At 43.0% G+C, this 27,981-nt stretch overlaps 1 protein-coding gene across 1 annotated transcript in view; it reads right to left on the reverse strand.

Moving 5' to 3' along the window:
- LOC126203737 (tryptophan--tRNA ligase, mitochondrial) overlaps positions 1 to 27,742 on the reverse strand; it is a 63,834-nt gene extending 36,092 nt beyond the window's left edge. The window contains exons 1-3 of the mRNA XM_049938105.1: positions 27,529 to 27,742; positions 26,939 to 27,103; positions 8,006 to 8,104 (exon numbers count right to left, since the gene is read on the reverse strand). Coding sequence (XP_049794062.1) covers positions 8,006 to 8,104; positions 26,939 to 27,103; positions 27,529 to 27,642 — 378 coding nt within the window. The 5' untranslated portion in view covers positions 27,643 to 27,742. The remainder of the gene's footprint in view (positions 1 to 8,005; positions 8,105 to 26,938; positions 27,104 to 27,528) is intronic.
- Positions 27,743 to 27,981: the final 239 nt, after the last annotated feature.

Here is a 27,981-nt window from a genome sequence, read left to right on the forward strand (position 1 = left end):
GTACTGGATGAAGCTGTTATCAAACGCCGTATCACTAAATGTAAAACAGAGATAATATATGACGAAAGCTACTAAAATGTTACTGTATTGTTGCAGAAATCTCAACAGCACTCACACAAATTTTGTATTTTAGCTTAAGCAATATTTGTCTGAGTACCAGTTGCAGTAATGACAAAAGATTTTCTTCCAATTTATTTTATTTATTTATTTATTTATTTTTTCAATCACGTCTGGCTGCATCTTTTGCAACTGCACAGTCACAGCACAGCTTTTTTTACATTTCATAGCTCTTGTGTGATCCAGCAAATTATCTCCACCTAAAAATGAAGCTGAGCAAAGGAGTACATTACAGACTTTTCTCAAATTGTCACCTTGCTCCCTCTACTAACACATAATATAGATCTGTAGCATTACAAGGACTCTAGAGAGAACCTGCAGTCAGTAGAATGAACCTGTTCAAAGCACACAATATATCTCTTTCAGTATGGGGGAATGCCGTTTTCTCCACTCACTGTCAGACTAAAAAATATAATCATCAGCCATCTGCTACACTGGATTGGCAACATCTTTATACATCTAGAACCTGCCAATGATATGTATAGAGCCAGTTGGCTCTACTGAACAAGTACTGGAGTGGCTTTCTCATAGACTACAGTATACATAGGAGAATTATTCATGTGTTGCTGTGATAACCAATGACTGAAATGTTCATAACTTATACAATGTCTTCCGCAGAGGGCCTGGGACATCTGTAATCTGCAAGCACACTATTTCTGAACAGCACATATGAGGTGCGTTCAAAAAATTCCAGAACACTTATAATTTCGTGCCAATGGTGTGATGGAGCGAAATGTGGTTGAAATCCATGCTCATGTCTGTGTTTAATGCGTAACTGCCAGAAGTTTCAGTGTTTTATGTCTGTTAGTTATTGTTCAAGAGCTGTACTGAGTAGAGCGCTGTGTCACGCAGTTTGTGAATTTCAAGATGGCAGAGTTGGAGAAGCAATGTGTCTGCATTAAATTTTGCATAAAACACAAAAAAAATTTAAAGACACACATCAAATGATGCAGTAAGCCTAGAGCCATACTCAGTGTTAATAATGATTCAGACGGTTTAAAAATAGCCAGACAGTAGTTAAAGATGACCCTAATTTAGGACACAATTTTATATCTACCAACAATGCTCGAGTCAGGAATGTCAACGAAATTGTGCATACCAATCAAAGACTGACTGTCCAAGAGACTGCAGAAGAATGTAACATTTCAGTTGGATTATGTCATGAAATCCTGACACCGCATTTTGGAATGCATCGTGTTGCCGCCAAGTTTGTCCCACAACTCCTGAGTCAAGACCAAAAAGACCTTTGCCTCACAATCTGTGTCAAGCTTCTGGATTGTGCAAATGAGAATGAGATGTTCCTTAAGAGAATCATAACTGGTGATAAGACATGGGTCTATGGTTGTGATGTTGAGGCCAAGGTTCACTCTTTACAATGGCTGAGAACGGTTCTCCAAGACCAAAAAAAGCTTGTCTGATCAGGTGAAATGTCAAAGCCATAGTTTTCCTTGACTTCGAAGGATAGTTCATCACAAATTCATGCCATTGGGACAAACTGTTAATTGATAGTATTATCAAGATGTTGTGATGCCTAAGACGAAATGTGAGATGGAAATATCCTGAAATGTGGCGAGACGATTCATGGCTCTTGCATCACAATGCACCTGCACATTCATCTCTGTTGGTGCATCAGTATTGCACAAAAAACAAAATCACTGTGCTGCATTGCCCTCCATACTCTCCAGAACTGGCCCCTGCGGACTTTTTTTTTTTTTTTTTTTTTTTTTCCAAAGTTGAAAACTTGTTCTATCAATGAAGATTTGCAACAATAGATGAGCTAAAAGGAAATTCACAGACAGCATTTCATACAATCCAGCAAGAGGTGTACAAAGATTGCTTCTGGAGGTGGAAATGGCATTGACAGCAGTGTATCAATTGTGGAGGACAGTATTTCGAGGGAGACCCCGCACAGTAAATAAAAGTGTAAAAAAACTTTGTGGACAAAGTTCCGGAATTTTTTGAACAGACCTCATACACATCACTGTTATCAATGCATCTTACCAAGGCAACACAATTTAATGTAATTTCATTGAGCTTCCAATTGTTTCATTAGAACAAATTCCATAACTAAGACAGGTACTTCCAGCTAATTGAAATTTGCGATATTTTCCTCTCACAGCTTTATTACCAGTCATATCACTATTGCCTAGTATGTAACAATTAATGTACAATAGGCATTATAAAGGTTCTTGAGCCAACGCATAGGTGGCTTACATAAATACTCATTCAAACTTACAGTACTTTTGATAGTGTGGTCTGAAGTTTCAGAGTAACACATTTAGTTGCTTACTTTTGTGTTTATATAGACGATAAAGTGTTATTTTTATGAGAAAGGGATATAAACTGAATTACAAACTGTGACAGAGTACCTTGTTTCAAAACGTTTGTCCTCAATGAGTACAAAAACTGACTGAACCAAAATTAGATTAAGGACAGCAATGCATGATGCATTTAATGAGTTCAAAAGTGAATTATCCAATGATCTGATAGAAAACATTTCTGCTTTATGTTAAATCAGTGAAGGGCATCTCTCCAGATGCCAAGTGACCATAATCACATGAAATAAAGGATGAAAGAGAGAAGGTCAAAATATTAGCTCATTCTTCCAAAATCATTTCTCTGAGAAATACTGTACTGTAGTTCCTCCTTTCAATAGCCTCACAAATGTCAATATCACATATTGAAATAAGTGACTGTGGGATGTGAAATCAACTAAAATCCATCAACTGAGGGAAGGCGGCTGGATCTGATGGGATGCTTATATGATTCTACATAAGAGTATACAAAAGTACTTGCTCCCCTTCTAACAGCAGTCTACTTGGGTCCCTAGAGGAGGAAAGCATTCCTAGTGACTGGGAAAAATGCGCAGGTCGTTTCCATTTCCAAGAAGGGTTGTTTAACAAATGCACATAACTAGAGCCCTATATTGCTGATGTCAGTTAGTTGTAGAATTTCAGAACACATTTTAAGCTAGTATACTGTGATATTTCTGGAAACAAAAATTTTGCCTGTAAGAATTCAACACAGATTCTGCAAACAACAGTCACGTAAAACCCATCTCGCTTTGTTCATTCACGAGACCCACAAGGCAATAGATGTTGGTGTCCATTTTGAATCTGCATTTAAGTTCCAGGAGGTGTTTGATACAGTTCCACACTACCTAATGAACAAAATAAGAATTGTGAAATGTCAGAACAATTGTATGACTGGACTGGAAATATTCCAGAAAACAGAACACAGCATGTTGTAGTCAATGGAGAGGAATCTTCAGATGTAAAAATAATTTCTTTCAGGTGTACGCCAGGCAAGTGTCATAGTGCCATTATTTTTCACAACATTTATAAATAGCATAGCGGATAACGTCAGAGGTCCCATGAGACTTTTCATGGATTATACCATCATATACAGAGAAGTTGCAATGTTAGAAAATTGTAGCAATAGACAAGAAGAATTACAGAGTATCAATCCTTGGTGCAGGAATTGGCAGTTGCCTCCAATATAAACAAATCTAATTTATAAATAGGCAGAAAGATTCATTAATTTACAATTAAATAAATGCTTAATAATCATCAGTAGTAGTCACATCCATTAAATATTTGGGAGTGTGATAGACTGGAAGCTAACTAAGAGGTACAGAATTAAATTGGGGAGAAAAAGCTTTATGACAGAGTTTGACTGAATGAAGGATCAACTCTTAGGAAGCATCTTAAGGTATCAAGGATTAGGCAGTGTGGTAGTGGACGGAAATGGGATTTTTTTTTTTTTTTTTTTGCGGGGGGGGGTGGGGGGGGGGGGGGAGGGGGGCGGGAAGGTTTAAAATTGTATAGGGGACCAAGGTTTGACTACAGTAAGCAGGTTCAAATTAATGTTGATTGCAACTGTTATGCAGAAATGAAGAGGCTTGCACAGGATAGAGTAGCACAGAGAGCTGCATCAAACCAGTCTTAAGAACAAAAACGAAAATCATCATTTAATTATGTGGCTATATCAAATCTTCCTGTATCACTAATTAGCAAAAGCAAAAAGCTCTCAATCCAAATCATTACTAAGAATTTACAAAAACCAGACTGTAAAATGCAAAATACAGTTTATAAACACTCAGTGAGAAACAATTTCAATTTCCAAAAGGAGTGTCAATCAGACTAACTCTTGTCAGACAAGATATATACACCAGTGATCAAAAATCACCAAAGTTTGAATATTTTGTGATCTGGCCATAGGTTTTGATCATATAAACCACGATAATCACATACCAGCATTACAGAACTATAAGTAATTGATATAGATATTCATGGTTTTCAGCTTACCTGTAGGAAAAAGTCACGTAAACATGTTTGTTGTTGTGGTCTTCAGTCCTGAGACTGGTTTGATGCAGCTCTCCATGCTACTCTATCCTGTGCAAGCTTCTTCATCTCCCAGTACCTACTGCAACCTACATCCTTCTGAATCTGCTTAGTGTATTCATCTCTTGGTCTCCCCCTACGATTTTTACCCTCCACGCTGCCCTCCAATACTAAATTGGTGATCCCTTGATGCCTCGGAACATGTCCTACCAACGATCCCTTCTTCTGGTCAAGTTGTGCCACAAACACCTCTTCTCCCCAATCCTATTCAGTACCTCCTCATTAGTTATGTGATCTACCCATCTAATCTTCAGCATTCTTCTGTAGCACCACATTTCGAAAGCTTCTATTCTCTTCTTGTCCAAACTATTTATCGACCATGTTTCACTTCCATACATGGCTACACTCCATACAAATACTTTCAGAAACGACTCCCTGACACTTAAATCTGTACTCGATGTTAACAAATTTCTCTTCTTCAGAAACGCTTTCCTTGCCATTGCCAGTCTGCATTTTATATCCTCTCTACTTCGACCATCATCAGTTATTTTGCTCCCCAAATAGCAAAACTCCTTTACTACTTTAAGTGTCTCATTTCCTAATCTAATACCCTCAATACTTAATTCGACTACATTCCATTATCTTCATTTTGCTTTTGTTGATGTTCATCTTATATCCTCCCTTCAAGACACCATCCATTCCGTTCGACTGCTCTTCCAAGTCCTTTGCTGTCTCTGACAGAATTACAATGTCATCGGCGAACCTCAAAGTTTTTATTTCTTCTCCATGGATTTTAATACCTACTCCGAATTTTTCTTTTGTTTCCTTTACTGCTTGCTCAATATACAGATTGAATAACATCAGGGAGAGGCTACAACCCTGTCTTACTCCCTTCCCAACCACTGCTTCCCTTTCATGTCCCTCGACTCTTATAACTGCCATCTGGTTTCTGTACAAATTGTAAATAGCTTTTCGCTCCCTGTATTTTACCCCTGCCACCTTTAGAATTTGAAAGAGAGTATTCCAGTCAACATTGTCAAAAGCTTTCTCTAAGTTTACAAATGCTAGAAACGGTTTGCCTTTCCTTAATCTTTCTTCTAAGATAAGTCGTAAGGTCAGTAGTGCCTCACGTGTTCCAGTATTTCTATGGAATCCAAACTGATCTTCCCCGAGGTTGGCTTCTACTAGTTTTTCCATTCGTCTGTAAAGAATTCGTGTTAATATTTTGCAGCTGTGGCTTATTAAACTGACTGTTCGGTAATTTTCACATCTGTCAACACCTGCTTTCTTTGGGATTGGAATTATTATATTCTTCTTGAAGTCTGAGGGTATTTCGCCTGTTTCATACATCTTGCTCACCAGATGGTAGAGTTTGTCAGGACTGGCTCTCCCAAGGCCGTCAGTAGTTCCGATGGAATGTTGTCTACTCCGGGGGCCTTGTTTCGACTCAGGTCTTTCAGTGCTCTGTCAAACTCTTCACACAGTATCGTATCTCCCATTTCATCTTCACCTACATCCTCTTCCATTTCCATAATATTGTCCTCAAGTACATCGCCCTTGTATAGACCCTCTATATACTCCTTCCACCTTTCTGCTTTCCCTTCTTTGCTTAGAACTGGGTTTCCATCTGAGCTCTTGATGTTCATACAAGTGGTTCTCTTATCTCCAAAGGTCTCTTTAATTTTCCTGTAGGCAGTATCTATCTTACCCCTAGTGAGAAAAGCCTCTACATCCTTTCATTTGTCCTCTAGCCATCCCTGCTTAGCCATTTTGCACTTCCTGTCGATCTCATTTTTGAGACGTTTGTTTTCCTTTTTACCTGCTTCATTTACTGCATTTTTATATTTTCTCCTTTCATCAATTAAATTCAATATTTCTTCTGTTACCCAAGGATTTCTACTAGTCCTCGTCTTTTTACCTACTTGATCCTCTGCTGCCTTCACTACATCATCCCTCAAAGCTACCCATTCTTCTTCTACTGTATTTCTTTCCCCCATTCCTGTCAATTGTTCCCTTACGCTCTCCCTGAAACTCTGTACAACCTCTGGTTCTTTCAGTTTATCCAGGTCCCATCTCCTTAAATTCCCACCTTTTTGCAGTTTCTTCAGTTTTAATCTACAGGTCATAACCAATAGATTGTGGTCAGAGTCCACATCTGCCCCCTGGAAATGTCTTACAATTTAAAACCTGGTTCCTAAATCTCTGTCTTACCATTATATAATCTATCTGATACCTTTTAGTATCTCCAGGGTTTTTCCATGTATACAACCTTCTATCATGATTCTTAAACCAAGTGTTAGCTATGATTAAGTTCTGCTCCGTGCAAAATTCTACCAGGCGGCTTCCTCTTTCATTTCTTAGCCCCAATCCATATTCACCTACTACGTTTCCTTCTCTCCCTTTTCCTACGCTCCAATTCCAGTCACCCATGATTATTAAATTTTCATCTCCCTTCACTATCTGAATAATTTCTTTTATTTCATCATACATTTCTTCAATTTCTTCGTCATCTGCAGAGCTAGTTGGCATATAAACTTGTACTACTGTAGTAGGTGTGGGCTTCATATCTATCTTGGCCACAATAATGCGTTCACTATGCTGTTTGTAGTAGCTTACCTGCGTTCCTATTTTCCTATTCATTATTAAACCTACTCCTACATTACCCCTATTTGACTTTGTGTTTATAACCCTGTAGTCACCTGACCAGAAGTCTTGTTCCTCCTGCCACCGAACTTCACTAATTCCCACTATATCTAACTTTAACCTATCCATTTCCCTTTTCAAATTTTCTAACCTACCTGCCCAATTAAGGGATCTGACATTCCACGCTCCGATCCGTAGAACGCCAGTTTTCTTTCTCCTGATAACGACATCCTCTTGAGTAGTCCCCGACATACATTCAGAAATTATGAAATGCTTCACATCATAGAAAATGCTACATCAACATATACTATGCAAGACACCTTACAGTGTAGCAGAGGATACTTCTGGTACCGCTATCGTTTCCACCTTCTCTGTTCCATTCCCAAATGGAGTGAGGGAAGAACAACTGTCAATGAACCTTCAATGAACTCTAATTTCTCTGTTTTACTTGTTGCATTCATTTTGTGAGATATATGAGGGAGGAAATAATATGTTTCCCAACTCTTCTTGGAACCTACACTCTCATAATTCCAACAGTAAACCTCTCTGTGATACACACCTCTTTCGTAGCATCTGCCTCTCATGTTCCCTACACAATCTCATGACAAACTTGGATTTTATCTATCTCTTTTATTAGTCCAACCAGTAATTGTAAAAGACCTATATGTTACATCACAAATGCATAGTTCTTGATGGAAATGGTATGGTACTATTAAAAATCAAACATTTTTTAAAAACATCAGTGTGCTAAGATTTAATTATAATTTTCCTTGAAACTACATTGGGCCATAATTCATCAACTTTGTAATCAAGTCTTTCAAAACTGCAGTAAGCACATCAAGCAAAACTATAAGCAGAATATTCTTTGGTACATACAAAGAACAATAAAGTCTATATCTTACCATGGATTGCTGGAAAAGAATACTCCTTTTTGGGTCTATTCCACAAGCCAGTAGTGTGGCTGTTAACTCCATTATATTACTATGCAGTTTCTTGGGGTCCTGTTAAAAAAATTAAATTAAATTAAATTAAAAAAACTGTCACCTTAATTTGGCAAATAAAGATAATGGTATTAAACAAGTACCGGTCGTGATTTAAGTGCCTCCACTAAAGTTACAGGTTCGGTGTAACACAAAAATTTATCGTTTTACAGCCAGTAACATCAAAGCATGAAATCTCAAATAATAAATATTAGTGAAAATATGAAACCACTTGAAAATGTACAAAACTAATGGAAATTCTGGGATGGAAAAATATGTGAAATTAGAGACAGGCAAATATTCACCTACAGCACACCGATGTTTGGCACACAAACACGACAGAATTCTACTGAGTGAGTACACACTTTCACATGCACAACCACATGACACCAACACACATCCCACAGCAGCAGCAAGTGTGTGTGTATGAGGGTGTTTGTGTGTATGAATACATGCACTTTTATTGGAGACAGGGCAAGAGTTTGTACGCTAATGTGAATACTGTCTTCTGTTACATGTTTCTGTGCACTACGCATTGGTCCGTTGCAGGTGAGTGGTTGCCTTTCACCTACTTTATGTACATTACTTGGAGATCTCTTGAAAATTATTGCCATGATAACAGCACCTAGTGAATGGACACTCAATAATTGGACAACAAGAGTTAGAATATTAAACCCTTACAGTAATGGAACTGTTCAATAAATAAATGTGGAGAAGTAGCTACATCTTTTCAGTAAGGAACCAGATTGGTTATGTTTACAAAGGTGGTCTGAAAGGCTCTCGACCTGGCAGTGAAAATTACAATTTGTTTTCCATACTATTTTAGTTTGTATATATTACCTCCTCTAACATTAATAGGCAACTCTTCATTAAGCAGTGCTCCAGTGACATTATTCCATCTATAGGGTGTCCAGTGAAAGAGTCCCAATTTCAAAATTAAATACCTTGAAAACAGATCAACAGAGAGCAACAAATGGTATAGTTGTTGTGAAAGCTGTAAGAAGTTATACTGAAGTTTCAAAATAGTTCATAAAGCTGCTAACAGATGGCACTGTAAACACAATACATAGTGCCTATAAATGGTGGGCTGCAGCTCAAACAAGGACAACAACTATACAAAGAAAGATGAGAATATACCTTACACAACTCAAAAACTGGGTGACAAAGTGGCACAACTGACCAGTTCAACAAAACACAGTCCTGTTCAGACACGGACACCTTACCAAGAAATGACATCAAAGAGAAAATGACATACACCTTACACTGTGGAATATCCAACTTAGAGTAAACAATACACTAGATACTTAGGGGTGTTTCTAGATAAACATCTCAACTGGGAGAACCTCCTGACCTATCTGCTCAACAAAAGTAGATTGAGACAAAACCTGACAAAACAGATCCAAGGCCATCTTCATGGATGTAATGATCAAACTGCAATACACACATATAAAATATATATGATGATGATTTGAGGTGAGGGCCACTCAACATAATGGCTATCAGCGCACTGAAGAAAAGTCAGCATGCCAGTCTCAGAGGTGGGGACAAAGGCTGTCCCCACATGCATAGCAGTTTATAATGTATTAAAGTCTACCTCCCCCACAAATTTATGGATGAAGCCTGACAGTTCACAAAATTCCAGCACTCTTCTAACACTGAAATCAGCATTGACGAAGATGGTAGGCAGATCTCCATAGAGACTGAGGGCTGCCTAATATCAGTATATAGGACACATGTTGCCAAAATATGTTGAACTGAAAGTGACACCACAAATCTTACAGAGTGGTGGATTCTCCCATTGGAGGAGTAAGACATGAGTTAAGTCCAATGCGCAGCCTGGTAAGCAGAGCCTCCTTCCAGTGGTGAGGCTGACATGAAGTCTGCCACACTGTGTGGCCTATTTGAGCAACCGCAGTTTGTTTTCTGTCACCTGCAACCATTCAGTCTCCCACTGACGCATGATGTGTCTGTCAGAAAATGAGATGATGGCATGCAACGGGATGGGGTACTTATGCACAGCACCACTCTAACGTGGTTCCTCAGCGGCTTTGTTGGCTATGTAGTTTTCTGTATCCCAATGTGGCCAGGTACCCAACAAAAGATCACCTCCTTGTCATGGTGTTAAGAGCCGCTTTAAGGAGTCATGGATGAGCTGAATCAGCTGTTCTACTGGATACATTTGGCGAAGTGAGTGCTTGTAGTGCACTAAGCAAAGTGGAATAGACAAGAAGCCTTGTACGGTGATGCCTGTGAATCCTCTCCAGTGCCATCAGAATGCCATATAACTCTGCATCATAACTCATAAATTGTTCCCGAAGATGCACTTTGAAAACACTATCAGGGAAAACAGCAGAATAACTGACAACACTGTCTTGCTGGGATCCATCTGTAAAAACAACAATAAAACTGTGGTACTTACTTGAAACGGCTGAAAACAAAGTTGTAAAAATATAATCTGGAGTTCAAGTTTTCTTGTATCATGTCAAGCGTAAAATCACTTTGGGCCTCTGAACGCACCAAGGCGGAAATGTGTTCCATCCCTGGCGTGTATTTGGAGGTCTGATAGATCCAAACCTTTGAGACAGTCAGTAGTATGTATCCCAAATGGCTTGGTCGCATGGAGCTGATTCCCTAACAGCCGTTCTAAGGTGGGTTTGACCACTGCACTAAATACCAATGACTGAGGTGACACTGAGATTTTCAGTGCCTGTCGAGCCAAAAGGATACGTCGCCGAATCCTGTGTGGGGGTTCAGCAGCCTCTGCACAAAAACTCTGAACAGTGCTGGTCCGAAAGACTCCAGTTGATATCCAAATGCCCTCATTGTGGACATCGTCTAACATCTTGAGGTAGGAAGTACAGGCTGATCTGCAGACCACGCTGCCATAATCTAAATGTGATCGAACAAATGCCCTGTAAAACTGCTGAAGGCAGGACCTGTCAGCTATTCATTTTTTTCTGCTAAGGCATTTCAAACTATTCAATGACTGGCAGCCCTTTCTTCATAGGTCTTTCAGATGGGGAAGCCAAGTTAATTTCGAGTAAAACAATAAACCCAAAAAGTGCACCAGTTACTGGAAAGTGTGAAATAGTGTTTCCCGTTGTGAGCACTGGTTGGTTGAAACTTCAATGAACACAGTTAAAATTAACACATCCCATTGTGAGCACTGGTTGGTTGAAACTTCAATGAACACAGTTAAAATTAACACATGTAGTCTTTTCTGGTGACAACTGAAAACCAGTTGTCCAGGCCCAGTTTTCCAGCCTCCTAATGGTCAGCTGTAGCTGCCTCGTCGTCGTCATAAGATCAGAGGAAGAGTAGAAGATTGCAAAGTCATCCACAAACAAAGAGCATTTGACAGGGATCCTGACTGCGGAGGGAATGCCAGTGGCAGCGATGGCAAACAATGTGACACAGAGTACACTGCCTTAGGGAACTCCATTCTCTTGAACATAGCAGTCAGACAAGGCATCAACAATGTGGCATCGAATACGCCGGTCCTCAGGAAAAGATCGGATAAGAAGTGGCAGGCATCCACGTAGTCCCCATTCATGGAGTTGGAGAAGGATGTTGTACCTCCCAGTAGCATCATATGCTTTTTCGAGGTCAAAAAATAAACAAACCAAATGGTTTCAGTGTAAGGACTCCTGAATCGCAATCTCCAGTAGCATTAAGTTGTCAAGGGTGGACTGGTAGCACCTGAAAATGCACTGGAAGCGGCTCAGGTGACGTCGGGGTTCGAGCAGCAAGATGAAGCAGCAGTTGACCATGTGTTCAAGAGTCTTACCCATAAAACTGGTAAGGGCTATACTCTGATAACTGTTAGAGGCGTTATGGTCCTTGCCCAATTTCCACAATGGAATTAATATTGTTTCCTTCCAAGTCGTGGGGGGTACTGTCCATCAAACCAGATCTGATTGAAACAAGAGAGGAGCTGTGAACTTCAGGGCACAGATGATGAAGCACGGGATAATGGATCTCATCAGATCCTGGAGCAGTGTCTCTGGTTGCAGACAAAGCTGAATCCAGTTCCCACGTGGAGAAAGGAAGGTTGTAGACTTTCTCATCATGCGAGAAGAAATGGGGCTCCTCATCTTCACAGTCCTATGGCACACCTGAAAAGCAGGACCTTGTCTGGATGACATAGTGACAGTAAAAAAATGGCCAGTTAAAACCTGAGCCATGTCCTCTGGTATGTCCACCAAGACCCCATTACTCGATTTACGTGGGCTGCCCTTGCCTGAAATCTGCCATACTGAGTCCCAAACTTGCACAATGGAAGTGGATTGATTAATGGAAGTTGTGAATTTCTTCCAGGAAGTCCTCTTCCATTCTTTTATCACTTGCCTCGCATATGCTCTAGCAGATCTGAAGGCATGAAGGTTTTCTGTAGTTGGACGGTGTTTGAAGTTCCGCAGAGCTCTTCGTCTGGCCCTGCTTGCCAATCAACAGTTGTCATTCCACCAAGGTATAGACCCTCGTCTGAGGTGGTTACTAAACCAGTGAATGGACTCTGCGGCAGCCTGTTGGATCTCAGAAGTGATATGGGCCAACGTCTCCTGTGCACAAATAAAATAAGACAGAGGTCAATGGCTTAAAAAGACCCTATGGCTGTGGAAAAGTGTGTCATCCAACCCGAGAACAGAAGGCAGATATCCTCAGATTGGACAAGTCGCTCAATCATCCGACCCCTGGAGCAACTGGTAGCCGAGCCTCATAGCACATTGAGTGCACTGAAGTTCCCCACAAGGAGAAATGAGCATGGGAGTGCCCAGAAGAGCTCTGTCAGTGCATCTACATCCAAAGAATCACTAGTTGAAAGATGCAAAGAACACACTGTGACGTTAAAAGTGCTAGAACTTTCATGGCAATTGCTTGGTAAGAGGAATGGGAGAGGAGTGGCATCTGTCATCAACTGAAACAGCCACGTCACATTTAGCCCTGTCTCTAGTAATATTGTCCTTCCTGTAGAGGTGGCAACCCTGTAATGAAGGTGTTTCAGTGACTTTAAAATGAGCATCTTGTAAGAAGATGCAGAATGGTTCCTCCTGGACCAGGAGCTGTAATTCTTCCAAATGTGAGTGGTATCCATTTAAATTCCACTGCAAAACGGAAATCCCTGTGAGGGACCATTGGTTCACAATGGTTGGCCTTTTCTTTCTCCCTTGGAGGTGGTGATAAACCGGGGAGGTCAAGGAGAATGTTATCCAGTTCCCAGCTCTCCATTTCTTCTGACTGGAAGTCCATATCCTCAAGAGCATGGTCCCCATTTGAGAGGGAGAGAGCTCACTGATTCAAAGGTTAACTACCACTTTCTTCAACTTGGAATTCCTTTCTGAAGGACAGTTTTCCTTGTTTATGAGACGAGTTGCTTGCTTGGTTTGAGCAGGTGGCTTTGTAGGCTTCTGATGGTGGGCAGTGGTATGTGGCTTAGGTGCTAAGCCCATCGCTGATGGCTTCCATATGATTTTTGTTTGAAGTTCAACGTTTCCCCCACATACACCGACAAGTGCATGTGCTTGTATCGAAATTTGTGGTCTGAGTTTGTGTGGAGGCATCACACTTAGTGATTGGCATCTTAAGGGCTGATGCAAAAGAAGGAGCAAAAACCGGAGGTTGCATAGCTTTGAGAGCTTTTTTTAGCTGCACCATAGGGTGTGTGTCTCTTGACTTTCAACTCTTGAATTTTCCTTTCTTCATTGAAACATCACACCTTCTGCTTGACACTTTTTTTTTTTTTTTTTTTTTTTTTTTTAGGGCGCACAACTTCAATGGTCATTAGCGCCCAGACTACGTTAGGAATGCACCGCGAGGCACAAGTTTAAAACAGCAACTAAAAGGGAAAACACAATAAAAGACAGATTGACAGGCATAGGATTAAAAAAACAGCATAATCAAATGTCCTGAGACAGGTTTGTCAAGTTGATAAAACAAAGAACACGAACAGCTGCTCCTGGGTCATCCGCTAAAATGGCATCTAGAGTACATGGCCGGCCAAGATCAAGACGCAGTGTATTAAAATCCGGACAGGACGTTAAAATGTGGCGGACCGTCAGCTATTGCCCACATGGGCAGAATGGCGCTGGCGCAGCCGTCAGCAGATGGCGATGGCTGAACCGGCAGTGTCCAATTTGTAACCGGGCCAAAACGACCTCCTCCCGCCGAGAAGGGCGTGAGGAGGACGTCCAAGCTGCGGGAAGAGGTTTCAAGGCCCGAAGCTTGTTGTCCGTAAGTGCAGCCCAATCGGCATGCCACAGCGATAAAATGCACCGACAAATGACCCTGCTACAATCTGATAAAGGGACACAACAAGAAGCTGTCCGAGGCTGGAGGACCGCAGCTTTGGCCGCGGCATCTGCAGCTTCGTTCCCAGGGATACCGACATGGCCAGGAGCCCACATAAAGCTAACCGAAGAACCATCGTCCACCAGCTGCTGAAGAGAGCGTTGGATCTGGTGCACGAAAGGGTGAACCGGATACGGATCACTGAGGCTCTGGATGGCGCTCAGGGAATCGGAGCAGATTACATAAGCAGAATGTCGGTGGCGGCAGATGTAAAGAACAGCCTGGTAGAGGGCAAAGAGCTCAGCTGTGAAGACCGAATAATGGCCACGGAGCCGGTATTTGAAACTTTGTGCCCCGACAATAAAAGAACACTCGACCCCGTCATTGGTCTTAGAGCTATCTGTATAGGTTGGTTGGTTTTGGGGAAGGAGACCAGACAGCGAGGTCATCGGTCTCATCGGAGTAGGGGAGGATGGGGAAGGAAGTCGGCAGTGCCCTTTCAAAGGAACCATCCCGGCATTTGCCTGAAGCGATTTAGGGAAATCATGGAAAACCTAAATCAGGATGGCCAGACGCGGGATTGAACCGTCGTCCTCCCGAATGCAGTGTCTGACCACTGCGCCACCTCGCTCGGTAGCTATCTGTATAAATGAAGGTCATATTAATGAACTTCGAACGAAGTTCGACAAAACAGGAGTGGTATACCGAACCAGGGGTAACCTCCTTTGGGAGCGAGCTGAGGTCAAGGTGAACGCGAACCTGAACCTGGAGCCAAGGTGGCGTGTGGCTCTTGCCCACTCTAAAGGTTGCAGGGAGTGAAAAATCAAGGTGTTGAAGGAGGCGATGAAAGTGAACTCCAGGGGGTAGCAGGGCAGAGACATACAACCTGTACTGACGGTCGAGAGAGTCGTCAAAAAAGGAACGATAAGACGGGTGGTCGGGCATTGACAGTAGCCAACAGGCATACCGACAAAGCAGTATATCGCGCCAGTAGGTGAGTGGCAATTCACCGGCTTCAGCATGAAGACTCTCGACGAGACTAGTATAAAACGCTCCAATCGCAAGACGTAAACCCGATGTTGTATGGAGTTGAGGCGGCGTAAGATGGACGGCCGTGCAGAGGAGTATACGAAGCTCCCATAATCCAGCTTGGAGCGGACGATCGGCCGATATAGGCGAAGTAGGACGGTTCGATCCGCTCCCCACGACATAACACTAAGAACACGGAGGACATTTAGAGACTGGGTACAATGGGCAGCCAAATATGACATGTGGAGACCGCTAAGTTTCCTGTCAAATGTAAGACCTAAAAATTTTGTTGTCTCCACGAATGGGAGAGCAATGGGACCGAGTCTTAAGGACGGTGGGAGAAACTCTTTGTAGCACCAGAAGTTAATACAGACCGTCTTCTCGGCAGAAAAACGGAAGCCATTGGCGACACTCCAGGAGTAAAGATGGTCAAGAGAACACTGAAGACAGCGCTCCAGGAAACATGTACGCTGCGCGCTGCAATAGATGGTAAAATCGTCCACGAAAAGGGAGCCTGATACATCAGCTGGGAGGCAATCCATTATTGGATTGATCGCTATGGCGAAGAGAGCTCAAAACTGAGCCCTGTGGCACCCCATTCTCCTGGCGAAAGGTGTCTGACAGGACAGAACCCACACGTACCCTGAACTGTCGATCCATTAAAAAGGAACGAATAAAAAGAGGGAGGCGACCGCGAAGGCCCCATGTATGCATGGTGCGGAGAATACCCGCCCTCCAACAGGTGTCGTAAGCCTTCTCCAAATCAAAGAACACAGCCGCGGTCGGGCTCTTCCACAAGAAGTTATTCATAACGAAGGTCAACAAGGTAACCAGATGGTCAACAGCAGAGCGGCGCCTACAAAATCCACATTGTACATTGGTAAGTAGGCGTCGAGATTCGAGCAGCCAAACCAAACGAGAGTTAACCATTCGCTCCATCACCTTACAGACACAGCTGGTAAGCGAGATGGGTCGATAACTGGAAGGCAAGTGCTTGTCCTTCCTCGGCTTAGGAATCAGTACAACAATACACTCGCGCCAGCATGCGGGAACATGTCCCTCAATCCAGATGCGATTATAAGTACGAAGAAGGAAACCTTTATCCGCAGGAGAAAGGTTCTTCACCTTCTGAATATGAATAGAATCAGGCCCTGGAGCAGAGGACCGTGACCGGGCAAGCGCATTTTCGAGTTCCCGCATGGTGAAAGGGGCATTATAACTTTCACGATTCGAGGAGCGGAAGTTAAGGTGGCCTGTTTTCGGGGGAGGAAGGCAGGGTGGTAATGAGCGGAGCTCGAAACCTCTGCGAAAAAGTGGCCGAAGGCATTGGAGACATCCTCAGGGGCCACAAGGACGTCATTCGCGACCGTCAAGCCAGAAACTGGTGAGTGGACCTTAGTGCCAGATAGCCGGCGCAGGCTACCCCAGACAACAGAAGAAGGAGTAAAACTGTTGAAGGTGCTTGTGAAAGCAGCCCAGCTGGCTTTCTTGCTTTCTTTAATAATACGACGGCACTGCGCATGTAATCGTTTATAATTGATACAATTCGCCACTGTAGGGTGGCGTTTAAAGGTGCGTAAAGCACGTCGACGAGCACGTAAAGCGTCTCTACATGCTGCGGTCCACCAGGGGACCGGTACGCAACGTGGAGAAGTAGTGTGAGGGATGGAATATTCAGCAGCAGTGAGAATGACTTCCGTGAGGTGTGCGACCTGACTATCGTAGCTTGTGAAGGTTTGATCCTGAAAGGTCGCCCTGGAAGAGAAGAGCCCCCAGTCTGCTTTGGAGATGTTCCAACTAGTTGAGCACGGAGAGGGGGTATGATGCAGGAGATGGATAACACACGGGAAGTGGTCGCTCGACTATGTATCAGAAAGTGCATACCACTCAAACCGGCGTGCAAGTTGGGTAGTACATATAGAGAGGTCTAAATGGGAATAGGTGTGAGATGTGTCCGAAAGAAAAGTAGGGGCGCCAGTATTGAGGCAGACAAGATTGAGCAGGTTGAAAAGGTCTGCTAATAGGGAGCCCCTCGGGCAGGATGCTGGAGAGCCCCAAAGGGGATGGTGGGCATTGAAGTCTCCAGTTAACAAAAATGGTGCAGGTAGCTGAGCAATAATTTGCATCATGTCTGCCCTGGTAACAGCAGATGACGATGGAGTGTAAACGGTACAAATGGAAAATGTAAAAGTGGGGAGAGTAATTCGGATGGCAACTGCCTGCAGGCCGATGTGCAATGTGATGGGATTGTAGTAAATATCATCCCGGACCAGCAACATAACCCCTCCATGAGCCGGAATACCTACCACAGGGGGTAGGTCAAAACGCACAGAGGTGTAGTGTGCCAAGGCAATTTGATCGCATGGGCGTAGCTTCGTTTCCTGGAGGGCTACGACGAGCGGACGGTGCAAGCAGAGCAGCAACTTTAAGTCCTCTCAGTTGGAGCGAATGCTGTGAATATTCCAGTGAATAAGTGCCATCGTGAGAAGAAAAGGAAGATGAAAGAAGGGGTCACCTCGAAGGCCGCTGAGGGCCTGGCTTCGAGCGAGCACTGCCGCCGCTATCAGTAGGCGGACAATCATCGTCCATTGGTTCTATAGGTTCATCGGCCATCCTGTTAAGATGGCCAGGAGGGGGAGCGTCCTCTGCAGGTGAACGACCAGATGTTCGGCTACCAGCGGTGCGGCCAGGCGAAACGGATGACAGCCTGGGGCGGCAACCGCTGGGTGGCGCAGGAGAAGAAATGCGCCGTGGCAGAGAAGGAGAACTGTGCTTCCTATGAGCCTTCTTGGAAGGTCGTTTAGTGGAAGTACTGGTCGACGGCTGGGAGTTCGAGGTATGTAGGAAGTCTGCACGGGACGGTTCCTTCTTGAAGGCCCGTGCATCTGACTTCTGGGTCTTCGTCTTGGCAGAAGCTGATGAAGGTGCTTGTGTCGGAGGGGTGACGGGAGGAAGAGGAGATGTCGACTGCGCGATCTTAGCACTGGCCGAACGGACGACCGTGGTGCTGAAGGTCAGATCGCATGTCTGCGTCGCCACCTCCCTGGTAGTCCGAGGAGAGGCGAGGACAGTACTGTATTTCCTCGCTGGGAGCAGCGTGGGCTTCCTACTAGCAAATAGCTTGCGAGCAGCCGAGGTGGACACTTTCTCTTTGACCCGAATTTCTTGGATACAGCGTTCTTCCTTGTAGATGGGACAGTCGCGGGAGGACGCTGCATGGTCACCCTGACAGTTCACACAACGAGGAGACGGAGGTGGACAGTCACCCTCATGGGCATCCCTGCCACAAGTGACACATTTAGCCGCATTGGAACAAGACTGGCGAGTGTGATTAAAACGCTGACACTGGTAGCAGCGCGTAGGTGTCGGGACATAGGGGCGAACAGAAATAACCTCGTAGCCCGCTTTGATACGCGACGGCAGCTGAACACTATCAAAGGTCAAGAAAAGTGTCCGGATCAGTACAAGGTCATTGTTGACCTTTTTCATGACCCTACGGACAGCCGTCACACCCTGCTCAGCAAGGAAAGACTGAATCTCCTCGTCAGTCAATCCGTCGAGTGATCTAGTATATACCACACCATGAGACGAATTCAAAGTGCGGTGAGCCTCCACCCGGACAGGGAACGTGTACAGGAGTGTGGCCCGAAGTAGTTTTTGTGCCTGAAAGGCGCTCTCAGTTTCTAGTAACAAGGTACCAGTACGCAACCTGGTACAAGACTTGACAGATCCGGCTATGGCATCTACGCCTTTCTGGATAACAAAAGGGTTGACAGAGGAAAAATCCTTTCCGTCCTCAGATCAAGAAACTACAAGGAACTGTGGGGCAGGTGGTAGTACTTTTGTCACTGGTGGCTGGTCAAGTTTCCGTTTGTGGGCAGAAGTCGAGAGAGAAGAAGAAGAGAAATCCATTGCGGAGGAATCCCCCATGATTGCCAGCGTCTCCGATGGCGCGCTCCTTCCTTGTGGGGACCCTCTCAGAGGGCACTCCCGCCTTAGGTGAATGTTTACACCTCAGGTCACACCTCCCGAGAAACAGACGGAGGGACCAATCGGCATGGTCAGAAGGTATCAGCTCAGGCAATCACCCCTCCCTGGGCCTGGCCTTTACCAGGGGGTACGTGCGTGCCTTACTTGTCTACCCAGGGCGGGGAATTACGCGTTACCCCGTCACCGGCTACGCGTGCGAACGCGTGGGTCGGCCTTCAGGTGCGCACAGGGAGGAAGGAAGAAGAGGAAAAAGAATAGAGAGAGGGAGAGAGAGGACAGACTGTCTCAAATGCCGAGGCGGAGACCAGAGAAGGCAAGGAGAAGAAGGCAAGGAGAAGAAGGCAAGGGAAAGAGTAAGGAAGACAGTGAGATGGAGAAGAACAAAGAAAGGAACCAACCAAAGGAAGGAAGAAACGAGAAGAAGTGAAAAACCAAAATGACCGCAAATATAGGTCGTGGAACCGTCCGTCTCCGGACGCAGCTGCTTACTACCCCCTTGAGGAGGAGGGACTCCTTTTAGTCGCCTCTTACGACAGGCAGGAATACCTCGGGCCTATTCTAACCCCCGGACCCGCAGGGGGGTCGACACTGGGTGATCCCTGTAGCTGTTTACACATTTCAGAGGAAGTGTACAAGAATTTCCTGATTCATGAGCTGAGCCTCCGCAATTGCCACACATAGCCCTCCCATTACATCCCATAATAGTGAGACCAAATCTTTGTCGTTGGAAGCATCGCACTGGGTTAGGAACTCACAGGCGAACCTTAAGACAGATGTACCCTGAAAGAATATGTTCAGGTAATTCTTGAGTACTAAATGTTACAATAAATGTTGCAGATTTGTCCAATTTACCATTGACTCTTTTCATATAGCTCTGCATTTCTGTGATGCCCGTATTTTTCCATTCTTCATTAAACTCCACAGGGTCCACTTCCATTATATTGGAGCAGGTACCCACGTACCAACTAAAATTAAGGGTAGTATGCAACTCAGCCTTGACTGGGTAGCCACCGAATGCCTTACATCCCAGAAGCTTAGATACTTGGTTTACTTAGCAGTTTCGAACTACAAGTGTTCCATTTTTAGGGACTCAGCAATACCTTCCAATATCTTGTAAATATAGAAAAGGGAGACCTTTTAAAAGGTTCCCGTTGTTCTCTTGATTACAATGAAAGTGCTATGGCACACTAATGCCCTGTTACTATGATTCTGAGACTTCTTTTTGGGAGGTTTGACTAACTAAGCTCTCTTTGATGAGTGGGGGTAGGTGCTACTTGACGATACACTTGTCCTGTCACGAGTAGAAGTTTGATGAGACTGTTCCATACGGATCCTACGAGATGCTAGGGAAACAACTGTCGAACCAGGAAGAGCGTACAACGAGGGAGGGTGGGTGGGTGGCAGGTGACCCAGAGGTTGCTGCTAGAGACTATTTTACCTCAACAGCCATTCTCCTCACAGCATACAGCATACCTTGAGGTTGAGGCTTTTTTCTTTTTCCTTTCTTTTTTTCTGCAGGTGTGTACCTTCCTCATGGTCCAGGCGGTGAAACCAAGACCCCCATTCTCCAAAACACACAACATTCCACCACTGTGCCTCATAAGGGTCACTGAAGTACTCCTGGAACTTATGGCAACAGAGGACCGGTGGCTCTTACCAGTCCCCAGTTCAGGAACCCAGGGTCGCCAAGCCCATACCCAGCAACCAAATGCTGAGCCCCTGGGGAGAAAATATACATGATACTTGTACTAGAGTATGCAGTCACCCCTCTGGGAGGAATAAAAGCAAACATTGCAGAAAAACAGTACAAAACCAAGAGAAGAGTGCAATGGACAATAACAAAGCTACCAACCATTACACAAAGTCTACCAAATTGTTGGACACACAACCTTATTTTTTTATTCATACGACCGGTTTCGGTTCATCCAGAACCATCTTCAGACCTGATATTTCAGTTACTCCTGTAACTGATGAACTGAAACAGGTCATATAAATAAATAAAAATTGCAATCAAGGCGGATTATAAGTAACATTATACAATCACTGATTGCTGCTATCCCATCAGACATTATGTTTGTTTTTGCAAAATACACAACACTCTCAAGGATTAGATCCCCAAGCACTGGAGTCGACATGTGATAAATCATACTACACTGGTGTCCAAAATTAAAGCAACAAGCCTCTGTCTCCCATTCCTGTGTCTAATTCACGAGATAATCATATAAACTGTCAACAGATGTCCATACAATCATGTTCTGCATGGTACATGGCATTCTCATATGGTACATGGCATTCTCGCCAATGGACGACCATACCAACAATGATGTCGGGGCACCTCTCAAATGGAATAGTGTTTGCTGGATAGTCCCACATTCACTATCACTGTGTACACAGTCACAGATTGTGCAGGTATGGCACAGAGAAGACACTGATCAGGCTCTTTGTGGTGGAAGTCCATGGGAGGAATGGAAGCAGGACAGTCACAAACTGATGTCGCCCAATGGCTTAATGTGAATCGTTCTGTTGTTTACCGAATGTGGCAACAGTTTAGAGAGATCGAAATTGTATCACGAAGACCAGGGCAGGGCTGACCATTTGTAACATCAGAAAGAGAAAGCCATTATTTGGACGTAAGTGTATGACAATACCGCTTTAGTACTGCATGGCAAATGGCATCTGACCTCAATGCATCCATTGGATGTGTTGTAGTGAGAAACGGTGTACTGAAGGCTTTGGCAGAGTGTTCTTTATTGTTGGAGACCTTCCGCTTGTGTACCTCAAACAGTGGGTCAATATGAGTCCTGATTTGGTCAGGACAATGACTCTCAATGGAATTGCATCTGAAGGGATTGTAGAAGATGATTCCAGGACCCAACCATCGTGGAAAGACACCGATATCGAGGATGATTCCAAATGGTGTGGGCAGGGATTAACCACTCAAATATATCTTCATGAAATTGTACAGTTAAATCGGCAAGGTTTAACTTCTGTTAGGTATCGCGACGAGGTCCTGGGACCTTGTGTAGTTGTTGCGAGGTGCTGTGGGCCCAGATTTTGTATTTCTGGACGATAATGCTCAACCTCACAGAGCAAGTGTGGTTGATGTTTTCTTGGAAACAGAATATACTGCACGCACGGTACAGCTTGCTCGCTCTGCCGATCTGAATCTCACAGAGCATGTCGGATACACTAGGGACAAAGGCTGCATTACATCAGCATCCACCAACCACTCTCCAAGACTTGCAAGCAGTGCTGCAGAAAGACTGGGTGTTACTGCCTCAACATGAGATTGAGGACATCATTCACAACATGCCCCATCGTTTGTCAGGCCTCTATTATTGCCAGATATGGTCCAGGGTGTGTACGTGGAAAAGGAAAAAAAATTCCCTGATTTACTTGTTACAAAACATATTTTCTCCTGGGTGAAAATACACTTTTCCGTGCTAAGTGACAGCATACTTCCTCTCGGAAGTGTACAAGTTATCAATCCTTTGAATGGCTATGGTTTTATACACCAGTGTAGAATTTCTCAGCACTTTAGAAAATGAAACTCAAGGAAAAAAATAATAATCACATTTTGGAAAGATCTTTGATGTACAACAACATGTACGCTGTATATTTTCGTATTACAAAAGTATAAATCCAAATTCCACCAAACACCACATGTTACTTTCTGAAGCATTAAAATCGAGACTGCAATGCTCTTTTGTAAGCCAGTCATAGCTCATGTCATGTGATCTCGCCAGACGATGACAGCAGATATTCGAAGTACACAACACGTGATTTACTCAGTGAATAGCATCACTGTTAAGTTGCGTGAACACACAAATAGGAAAAGTTAATGGATTACATTAATATACATATTGTTGCTACAAGAAAAGCAAAGTTTTCTCATATAATATTGGTCTCTAAGATTTGTGGGGATCTAGAACCACTGGCTCACCCCCTAAAAGTATCGATATCCTACCACAGCGAGAACAACATATCTAAGCCAGATCAGTTCTCTGTAGTACGCGCTCATGCTACACGCATTGTGTATACAATGCGAGAGTAAAAGTATTCATAGTAAGTGATGGGAGTGCGAGTGATTATTGTCGTAATAAACTCGCTCGCTCACCACTACCTATAGATTAATATGCTGCAAGAGAAGTTAAGCTTGCACATATAATGTTGTTCTTTATGCACATGTTTCACTTTAAGATACATCATACAAATGTGCCAGTAAAATGTTTAATAACGATAAATGTCTGATCTGGGCTCGAAATTATTCTAAATGGCTCGTCCTCAAAGAGTTGATTTTTAAATAAGAGTCAAACACTCTGTGATTTAAGAAATTCATCGTACATTATTTTGTGTAAAAGGAAATTTCCTTTGAAAGTAAAACCTAGTTTACACGATGACATTGGGTTGCACTACTAGTTCCGTGGAATGAGTTGCAAGCAAATGGTTTCATATGTGACTGTAGACACGGCAACACCAGTATACACTTCAGTTTCGTCGTTTTGTGGGTCCCTGAGTCGTGTCTGAAATGAAAGTTTTGGTAGCAACACGATGCACGAGTTGTGATGGAGTTAAAGCTTTTTGCGTGGAATCACTGCACAAGAAAAAAATAAGAAACGTGTTATGACTCGTGACTGGATGAAGGAAAGACGTCAGCTCTGTTGTTCAGCACCCTTGCTGAAATCGTGCATGAAGCACTTTCACCAGAGCTGATATTACATATCACATTGCGTTCATTACAATCGAGAACACTCGTCATGCTATAAGACGCAGTTGTAGTTGGTGATGACGCCTTTTCATTAACACCAGCAGTTATTAACATTAACAGAAATAATTATTGACATTAACAGCAATAATTATTTGAATCAGGCTGCATTAAGAAGAGAATTGTTTGCAAACTACTCTCTTGAAGATAGATCTGAACATGGGCAATATTTCAAAATCCTGACATATGTGAATAAGGAGCACTGCAGCGACATTTTAAATAGATGAATATTGAATACAGAAGGCAGCTTCTTTAATTTGTATAGCCTTCTCTCCTGTCAACAATATTGCTTAACAAAGAGTTGGCCAAATTGAACGATGGGATTTCAGTCTTGTAGACGAGAGCATTGCCACAGCTAGAATTACACTTCCTTGTATTTTTCTTAATTCAGTTGTATATGTGCTCCCAACTCAATAAATTTTGCCCTGAAGCTCAGATATTGTCAAACCATCTACGTTATGATCACAAATAACGGCCTCAGTGGCAGCAATATGTTGATTATTTTTGTAATCAGCACCACTGAAATCCCACAAACACCTATGCAAAGCATAGATATCCAAAAAGCGAACATTATTCTCTGTTCCACACTTCATATTTCAGTTTGTCTACAATCTACGAACACACACAACCTCAAAACCTCATGCAACTAGTGTCGCCAAAGTTACAACACCTTGAAAGTGTTTAGTTTCACTAACGAGTTGCGCAAATGCGCAGCGCACATGCGCAGTGGCCAGTAGCGCAGTTGCCTGCAGCCTAGTGTCATCGTGTAAACTAGGCTTTACACGACAACACTAGGTTACAGGCAACTGCACTACCGGCCACTGCGCAGCCGCCGCACGTTTGCCCAACTTCTTGTCAGTTCATTACTGCACCTAGGTTTCAAAAAAAAAATAAAGAAACATACAAATATTGCTAGTGTTCTGTTCTCTCTCTATTTGCTACACATGTATGATGTCACCTATCACAATATACGCAAACTAACTGAAGAGAGGAAATACACACACAGTTTTCATAGTTTATTTGCAAAACATGAATGAGTTTTTTGGTGGGGGGCACACTTGCATTCCTCCTGTGCGTTAATTGACTTAGTCAGGGAGTTGTGGACTCACAATTTAAAATGAAGTCAGTCTCCACACAATTTTCAGGGCCACCCTAAGTTTATAGTAATATTTGCCTGCTTTGACTCATGACATAACTGTGTTGTGTGACAGCATGGTCGTGCAGCACATTTGAAATGGATCATGTTTCCTGAGGAAATGTTGGAGTGTTGAGTGGCACTCTTTAGTTTGGAGTGTTTTCGTTTGTACATGGTTTGAGATTTACTGCACGGTACTGCTTCAGCACTGATTGTAAGATTAATACTGGCCATATCTGTGGCAGTTTGATTGGTTGATTGGGGGGAAGGGACCAAACAGAGGTCATCAGTCCCATCAGATCAAGGAAGGATGGGGAAGGAAGTCAGCTGTGCCATTTAAAAGGAACCATCCTGGCATTTGCAGAAGCAATTTAGGGAAATCACACAAAACCTAAATCAGGATGACCGGAAAGCGGGCTTGACCCATCGTCCTCCCAAATGCGTGTCCAGTGTGCTAACCACTACGCCACCTCGCTTGGTGTGGCGGTTTGTTACCAATTTATTTGTATGTTGGCAGTTTTGGGCAATAGATATGGTTTCAAGTTCAGAATTATTAGTGCAATGTGTATTTTTTATGGATGGAGATCTAACTTTATGTCTCTCTTTTTAAGTTATGGATATGGCAACAAAGTTCAAGAGTACGTCACTGAATTCTGCAATGGGGGATGAAATGTTGATCATCATTAAATTCCTGCGATTGCTTGGTCTAATTGCTTACAGTACATGAAGTGTCATGTTTCTTAAGAGGATATGGGATTGACCAAAGTCATTCCATCTCAGACCAGTAAGTGAAGTATTTATATTTAATATGTAAGGTCTGAGTGTTTATGTGCAAATCTAAGTGTGTCTTGTATTTCAAAATTGGTGTGAATTCAATTTTTTTAAATGAATTTTTGGATTGTGCTGTCAGTTGTATGTAATTATGCTGGGATGGTAGGTAGTTTGTTTTACCTAATTTAGTGTGGTTAGGTTTTTGATATAAGGTGTAAGACTAAGTTCAGGTGTTGCAATATCACATACTCCAGTAGTTATGTGGGTCAAATGAAGTGTCTGATATGAGATTTGTAGAGTTGTTTGTGGTTTTATGGTATCATGGAGTTCATTTGTGCTGTATACATCAAGAGAAATTTACAGTACCAGGTTTTGGCACAATGTGTTGGTTCATGGTACCATGTACTGCCATCTATATAGATCAAGTGAAATTACCAAGACCAGGGTTTTTCTTTATTATTGAGGATTGCGTTTGTTTGATTTTCGAGTACATATATGTTTATTAATGTCTTCATTATCAGTATTGACATGTTCTTAGCTTGACCTGCCCAAAACCACATAATTCACATTGTTGTTTTATTTTTGTGTTCGAATTTGTAATGGATGACATCATGTTTGCAACACTGTAGAGCTCGAAATATAGGTTTCTTGCAGTTACTGATCAAAGCTGAAGGGTGGTACCACAATGTTCAGTTATTCCGCTTTAAACATATGCAAATCACAGTCAGAGTTGGTGGGGGGGGGGGGGGGGGGGGGGGGGTAGGAGGTGACAGAAAAAAATCTGTAGGAGCAGTATGATGACTGACATTCAGTCACCCATCCAACATGCCACACTACATGGCAAGTATGGACAGAAAAAAAAAACAGCTTCAGTACTTACTTGTGGGATAGTCATCGCGTGGTGATCCACAATGCTAAATATAGTTTTCCAGCCTCCATCTTGAAGTTCAACCCATTTCTGAATAGCACCAAAATAATTCCCTAAGTGGATTGCACCTGTTGGTTGTATTCCAGAAAATACTCGCTGCTCTGGGCATTCTGGCTCCTAAAACAAACGTCACAAGAATCTTAATGGATAGCTGGGAATGACAGATAAGCACAACAGTTCAAGCACTAGTGGCCCAGTGTCTCATACAATTCTCAAACATAATACTGGTCATTTAACATCTCTTGTCCATCTCAACTGTTGGAGAGAAAATGCTGCTCCATATGTTACCGTTAGCAAATTATTCTATTTCCACTGTTTTATCGTTGTCTTCTTATCTGTAACATTTTTTTCTAAATATCAAAACGATGTGTCACAAACCGGTAAATTTTTCACAGCACGTATTAATCGTGCACATGTGTTTGTGTTTACACGTCACCACAAATGGAAATTCTTGCGCTATGTACAACGTATTGCTGAAACAATACATTATATACTATAGCATGCCACAAAAAAATAATACAGTAATAAATACCCTTACGCGCCTTTTTGGAAGCAAACAACCTGCACTGCGTAAAGTAAAACTGTCCCTTGTCAACTGTGACAGTGTACGAACGAAAACATATCAATTTAAACACAAAATTTCTCGTAAGAATCATTATCTAAATAACATTGCCTTTACTTTGTGTCCCCTCTTTTGCTATACAGCTACTTCCACTTCAACACACACAACCCGCCACCACTTGCGGAAAGCACGGAAACAGCAACTCTCGAAATACACACAGTCGACTAACCGATATAATATTCACAACAGTGGCTGATCGCAAGCGATATCACCTGCAGTCGATCGTTTGCTTCGACCCCGACACGCACGAGTGATTCCCATACATCCGCAACGATCTGTCAGGGCAGATATTTGCACATATGTCTGTGCATGCAATAAATCACTGTAAAGGCCCGTCCACACGCAACGATCTGTTTGCGCAGATCTCTGCTCT

This window comes from Schistocerca nitens, chromosome 9 (genome assembly GCF_023898315.1).
Source record: "Schistocerca nitens isolate TAMUIC-IGC-003100 chromosome 9, iqSchNite1.1, whole genome shotgun sequence".
Taxonomy (NCBI): domain Eukaryota; kingdom Metazoa; phylum Arthropoda; class Insecta; order Orthoptera; family Acrididae; genus Schistocerca; species Schistocerca nitens.